We start from the raw sequence: 6,603 nt of genomic DNA on the forward strand, positions 1-6,603 counted from the left end.
GGATCAGAGAGAGAGATGCTGCCTACTCTACTGCTCTTGTGCAGAATTGCTTTGGCAATCTGGGGTCTTTTATGATTCTAGACGAATTTTATAATTGTCTTTTCTAGATCTGTAAAGAATGTGTCTGGTACTTTGATTGGCATTGCATTAAATAGGTAGATTAATTTGGGTAAAATTGCCATTTTGATTATATTAATTCTTCCAATCCAGGAACATGGGATGTCCTTCCACTTTTTTTGTGTCATTTTCAATTTCCTTTTTTAGCTTCTCATAGTTCTCCCTGTGGAGGCCTTTCAAATCTTTAGTTAGATTTATTCCTAAGTATCTTATACTCTTTGTGGGTATGGTAAAGGGAATAACTTTTTAGTTCTATCTCAGTCTGTCTGTTGTTTATATATAGAAATGCTACAGATTTCTTTCATTATATATACTTAATACAATGTGTAATTATGTTTGTGTTACTCTTTATCATTTAATATTTAAGGGTAGACACCGGTTTCCTTGCTAATTTGTCATCTGCAAATAGAGAGAGTTTCACCTCTTCTTTTCCTATTTGAATGCCTTTCATTTTATTCTCTTTTCTGATTGTGTTGGCAAGGATTTCCAGCACTATATTGAAAAGGAATGGAGAAAGTGGGCATCCTTGTCTTGTACCTGTTTTTAGTGGGAAAGCTTTCTGCTTTTCTCCATTCAGGATGATGTTCGCTATGGGTTTTTCATAGATGGCTTTTATTGTGTTGAGAAATGACCCTTCTATGCCTATTTCACTTAGAGTCTTGATCATGAAGGGATGTTGTATCTTATCAAATGCTTTTTCTGTATCAATTGATATGACTATATGGTTTTTAACTTTATTCCTGTTAATATGGTATATTATATTTATGGTTTTGCATATATTGAATCAACCTTGCATTCATAGAATAAAGCCTACTTGACCAGGATGTATAATCTTTTTTATATGTTGTCAGATACGATTTGTTAGTATCTTGTTGAGAATCTTTGCATCTATATTCATCAGAAATATTGGTCTATAGTTTTCCTTCTTTGTCCTATCCTTATCTGTTTTAAGGATAACGGTGATAGAGGCTTCATAGAATGAATTAGGGAGAGATTCACCCTTTTGGATCTTTAGAAATGACTTCAGCAGAATGGGGGTTAACTCTTCTTTGAAAGTTTTTTGTGGAATTCAGAAGTGAATACATCAGGGCCAGGGCTTTTCTTTGTTGGAATGTTATTTATTCCTGATTCAATCTCCTGGCTTGTTAAGGGCCCATTAAGACTTTCTGTATCCTCCTGGCTCAATCTTGGCAGATTATATGTGTCCAGGAATTTGTCCATCTCATCCAGATTGTCTTGTTTCTTGGCATATAGTTGTTCATAGTATCCCCTAATGATGTTTGTATTTCTACTTTGTCTGTTGTTATATTGCCTGATTCACTGAAGATCTGATTCACCTGGTTCTTTCCTGTGTTCTTCTTAATAAATGTCACTAGTGGTGTATCGATTCTGTTTACCTTTTCAAAGAACCAGCTTTTACTTTCATTTATTTTCTGTATAGTTCGCTTATTTTCTATTTCATTTATTTCTGCTCATATCTTTATTATTTCCTTTCTCCTGGATTTTTTCCATATTTTTGCTGTTGCTTTTCCAATTCTCTAAGGCATGAAGTTAGGTGATCCATTTGCCTTCTTTCCGTCTTCCTCTTAGGTGCACTAATTGCTATGAACTTCCCTCTTATGACTGCTTTATTAGTGTCCCAAAGATTAGGGAAACTCGTGTCCCTTAGGCCAGGGATCTGGAGATGGAAGTGGGGTCTGCTGTAGAGCTGGGGGTGGGGGTCCTGTGTGTTAAAGAAAAGTGTGCAATTAACAAATGCAACAAGAGAAGGCAAAAAAATGTCCTACTTGGATGACAGAGATAGGGGATCTCTGGGCTTGTGGGTTTCAGGGCCAGAGCTGGGGCAGCGGACCCTATCTGAGTGTCCCTTAGGCCAGGGCTTTGGAGATGGCAGTGAGGTCAGCTGTAGAGCTGGGGTGGTCCTCACTGATAGATAGGAGTCTCTGAGCTTGGGAGTTCTGGGGCTGGAGCTGTGGAAGGGGGCCCTGCCTCAATGTCTCTTAGACCAAGGGTCTGTAGATAGAAGTGGGGTCTTCTGTAGAGCTGGAGGTGGTCATGTTTGGTAAGAAGTGCACAATGAACAAATAAAAGAAGAGAAGGGAAAAAAAAAAAGCCTACCTGCCTGACAGAGATAGGGTGTCTCTGGGCTTGGGGATTCTGGTCCTAGAGCTGGGGCAGGGGGCCCTGCCTCAGTGTTTCTTAGGCTACTGTTCTGGAGATGGAAGTGGGACATGCTGTTGAGGTGGGCTCAGTCCTTTGTGATAAGAAGCCTGAAATTAACTAATGAAAGCACAAGAGAAGGTAAAAAAAAAAATGGCCTACCTGGCTGACAGAGAGAGAGAGTATCTGGGCTTGGGGGTGCCAGAGCTTCAGCTAGGACAGGGGGCCCTACTTCACTGTCCCTTAGTCCAGGGGTCTGAAGATGGAAGTGGGGTCTTCTGTAGAGCTGAGGGCAGTCCTGTGTGGTAAGTAGAAGTGTGAAATTAACAAATGAAAGACAAAGAGAAGTAGGGGTCTCTGGACTTGTGAGTTCTGGGGCTGGAGCTGGAGCAGGGGACCCTCCTTCAGTATCCCTTGGAGAGGGAAGTGGGATCTAATATACTTTTAATACTTTCTAAGGAGGTTTTAATTTCCTGTATTACATTCTTCATCTCTAACAATTCTTTTATTTTTTTATGGTGTCTATTTCTTTCAAATTGTGAAAGGAGTTCCTCATCTTCTGTAGCTCATTGTCTCTTTTCTCTTGCATCTCATTTAGTTTGATCACTACAAATATTCCAAATTGCTGATCCAACATAACCACAAGTTCCATTGTGTTTTCTGCGGGTGACTAGGAATTGATACTTTCCTTTGGGGGAGTTACATTTTGTTGGTTGCTCATATTTCTTGTGCCTCTGCCATTTTTCCTAGTCATCTGGTGATCTATACAGTCCTAAATTGTTCAATATATCTCTAAGCATTCAAAGCTGTGCACTAATAGAAAATTGAGGCTCTCTCTTTGCCCTGCTTCACTGTTGCTCACCAGCACCCTGCACTATTGTCAGTGGTCCTGGGTGGCTCGAAGTCCTCCTTGTTTCTAAAGAACAGATGCGCCCAAAAACTGAGCTGCTGAGCTTCACTTCAGGAGCAAAGAAATATTGTACAGTGCAGGCGTACCTTATGCTATCCAAATCACTGAAATTCTGAGAGTTCAAAATCATGTGGGGGAGGGTATGAGCCATGGGTTGACTGTTAATCCTTGCAACCACAGGCAGGTTCCAGTCCATTGAACAGGTATCTAGATGGGTGGGTGCAAGTTTATTTTAAAGTCCCAAGACACAAACCTGAATTCCAAGGTGGGTGGGGGAGAGGGTAAAATCATTATTGAAAATTAAAATTTAAAATTATACAAATGTTAAGGTTATGCTGACTACCGCTCAGTGATTTGCCTGAGCTCATGTAACTAAGAAGTGACAAAGTAGGGATTTGAACCTATGGTACATTTCAATTATCTCAAACTTGCTGCTTCTAAACTGAGAGGAAGAATGCAGATTAGGTCAGTTAGGTTTTCTGACTGGTTGTTCACTGTATCAGAGTTGGCCTAAGAAAAATAGCTCCCCTTTAAGAATTTTTGTCAAGCCTTCCTGTTAATATTAATGAATATGATAAACACATTTATGCTGAGATTCTTGCTATTCATTCCAAGAGTCTGAAGAGGGCTATGTTTAACCCATAGAACAAAGTAATAGCAGTGGTGTTAAAGATCTTGTAGCACTAAAGTGAGTCAAGGGATTTTGTGGAAGGGCCTTCTTTGAATCACACCTTATGAATGATTGCTTTCTTTGTTTACATTTAGAAACATTTTTAGCTCTCCAGAACATTGCAATAATGCTTCATCAGGTTTCCCGTGTGCAGAAAGTACACCTGAGTTTGTGTTCTGCTCTTTTACTAACTGTTTGGTCTTAGAAGTGTATTAACTTTCTTGAACTTTGAACTACCCATCTACAAAAATGGAAAAAATGATTAATACCTATGGAGTTGTTTGGAAGATTAAATGAGACAATGTATTTCAAGGATCTATCTCATAGTATTATTTCATAAATAATAACAACAGTAGCACATAATTATACAGAATTTTTTAGTTTTTTTAATCAATATTGCTGTAAACACATACTCATGTTAATTTATATAAATCTAATGACCTTGTGAAGTAGACACAATTTTTTGTTGTTGTTGTTAGAACAACTCAGCAAAATAAAATTCAGGTTTATTGTTGGACAACATTGTTTCACACATACATCAAACAGGCCAAAAAAATAAATAAATAAACAGCAACTTCATAGACAAAAAAAGGAAAAAAAGAAACCTTTTATCTTTGGCCTTTTTAACCATCTTATACAAACCAACTATTTATAGTACAGCTAAGTACATACACAAAAAAAGTTACTGGAATACTCGGAATAAGACTGTTTTTTTGTTGTTGTTTTTGCTTTTTTTACAAGTTTTTTTTTTTTTTCCTCCTTTGAGATTATAGTGAACATGGGGGGGCGGGGGGGAGCCTCTCTACTCGAAGGTGACCATGTTTAGATTCTGAGACGGGAAGTGGAGGGTGAATAGGTCATGGCGGCCTTTTCTTAAGTTTAACTTTTCCTTTTTTTTGCTGTCTAGTCATCCTCTCCGGTCTTCCGCTTCTTGATGTCCACATCATCGTCCTCATCATCCTCAGCTGCCTGCTTGCCCGTAGCTGCCTCAGCCTCCTCGTCTTCATCTCCGTCCTCCTCTTCACCGTCGCTTTCTTCCTCCTCTTCACCGTCGCTTTCTTCCTCCTCTTCCTTCTCCTCCCCGCTTTCTTCCTCTTCTTCGTCTACCTCGTTCTCAGCCTCCTGTTCCCCGTTTTCCTCATTAGCGTTCCCGTTAGCCAGGGGCATCTCTTCCATTCTCTGCCTCCTCCACAACTTCCTTCTTCTCCTTCAAGTCCTTGGTGGTGATCTCGGAGCTAGTGTCCACGGCCGCGTCTGACATGGTGGGGCACGCCGGTGATCCGATGAAACGGATTAAAAAGAAAGTGAGAGTTCGGGGACCCTGGCTATAAAGCTGCCAGACCCAGAAACAATGCAAAGATGGTTTTTCCGAGCAGCCAGTGGGGCGACACAATTTTTTTTTTTTGAGAGACAGATTTTTGCTATAGGGTACATGTGCTCACCAGAGAGACAGAAAGCAAGAATCCCTCCTTCCACCCATAGAGAATGGCCATACCACAGTCCCCTCTCCTCTCCTTTTGGGATTTTGGGCACATACATGCGTGCTCCCAGTGTGTTTTAAGCTGGCAGATCCAGGACTCAAACAACAGTTGACTACTTGAGAGTCAAGAAATGTAACCATTATGCCATCTACTGGTCCCAGTAGATACTATTATTAATCCTATTTTATCATTGAGGAAATAAACACAAATAGGTTGAGGTGCCTCACGCTGCACAGCTATGAAGTGGCAAAGCCAAGATTCAAACAAGCAGAGTGGCTCTTTGATTATAGCCTACCTCTAAGAGGACAATTCCATAAAAGAAAATAAAAGTTTTGAGCGCTGAAAGCACACCTGGACTCTATATGACTTCAGGAGCTGAGTATTTCTGAATGAGTAATGCATAAATTTGAGTTTTTAATCTAAAAATGACCAAACAAAACATAACAAAATAATTAGTGATATTAACACTTTTTTACTTAATTGCATATTGTCCTTTATTACCTATCAGTAGCCCTGACCTGTTAGAATTGATATTTCCTATCATGATTATGAAGCTCACAATGTAGTATGAGTTCTACAACATGTATACAAATAATTAGAATACGAAGCAGAAAGTTCAATGTGACAAATATTAAAAGGAAGTGATCCTAGAGTTCAGAAAGAAGAGAGACCATTTTCTTCAAGGTGGAAGATGTACCCTTCTGAAAATAGGAGGTTTTCAAGAAAAAGTTTAGAATAAGGAAGTCAAAGAGCTTGTGAGGGTTGCAAAATGCAGAACAGGAAGGAGAGCTGAATTCTAAATAGAAAGTATAGAGACAGTGAAACAAAAAGATGTTGGAAACAAGTAATTTACTTTATTTGTGAAACGAGCTACAGAACTGAAGTCAGCAAATTAAGATGAGGTCAGACAAGGATGAGAGATGTGAGACTACTGACTTTGAACCTTATTCTGAAGGAAACAGGGAGTCATTGAAGACAACTTTTTAAAAATATTTTTGATATCAACAAAGAACTCAACTTTGGGACAATTAACCTACCAACTAATTTGAGGTGGATTAGAGAACAAGTAATAAAGGCAAGGAATCTAAGTAAGTGGCTGTTGCTATAGGCAGTTGACATTGATGCACACAAAAAGAGAGCCTTTATTTCTGTGTTAAGGGACCAGTTTAACAAATATTTGCTCTAAATTTACCCACTAATTTTTTTGTTTGTTTGCTTTTTTGGGTTTTTTTTTTTTTTGAGAGGTTTTTGCTATAGGGCGTGTG

The 6,603-nt window shown here is 39.1% G+C and overlaps 1 protein-coding gene across 1 annotated transcript; it reads right to left on the reverse strand.

Moving 5' to 3' along the window:
- Positions 1–4,760: 4,760 nt before the first annotated feature.
- On the reverse strand, positions 4,761–5,192 carry LOC114007697 (prothymosin alpha-like). The gene is given in 2 exon segments (XM_027771486.1): positions 4,761–5,015; positions 5,017–5,192. Coding segments are annotated over 2 exon segments (357 nt in total). The 5' UTR covers positions 5,119–5,192.
- Between the last annotated feature and the right edge of the window lie 1,411 nt (positions 5,193–6,603).

This window comes from Tupaia chinensis, unplaced genomic scaffold, assembly GCF_000334495.1.
Source record: "Tupaia chinensis unplaced genomic scaffold, TupChi_1.0 Scaffold000034_1, whole genome shotgun sequence".
Classification (NCBI taxonomy): domain Eukaryota; kingdom Metazoa; phylum Chordata; class Mammalia; order Scandentia; family Tupaiidae; genus Tupaia; species Tupaia belangeri.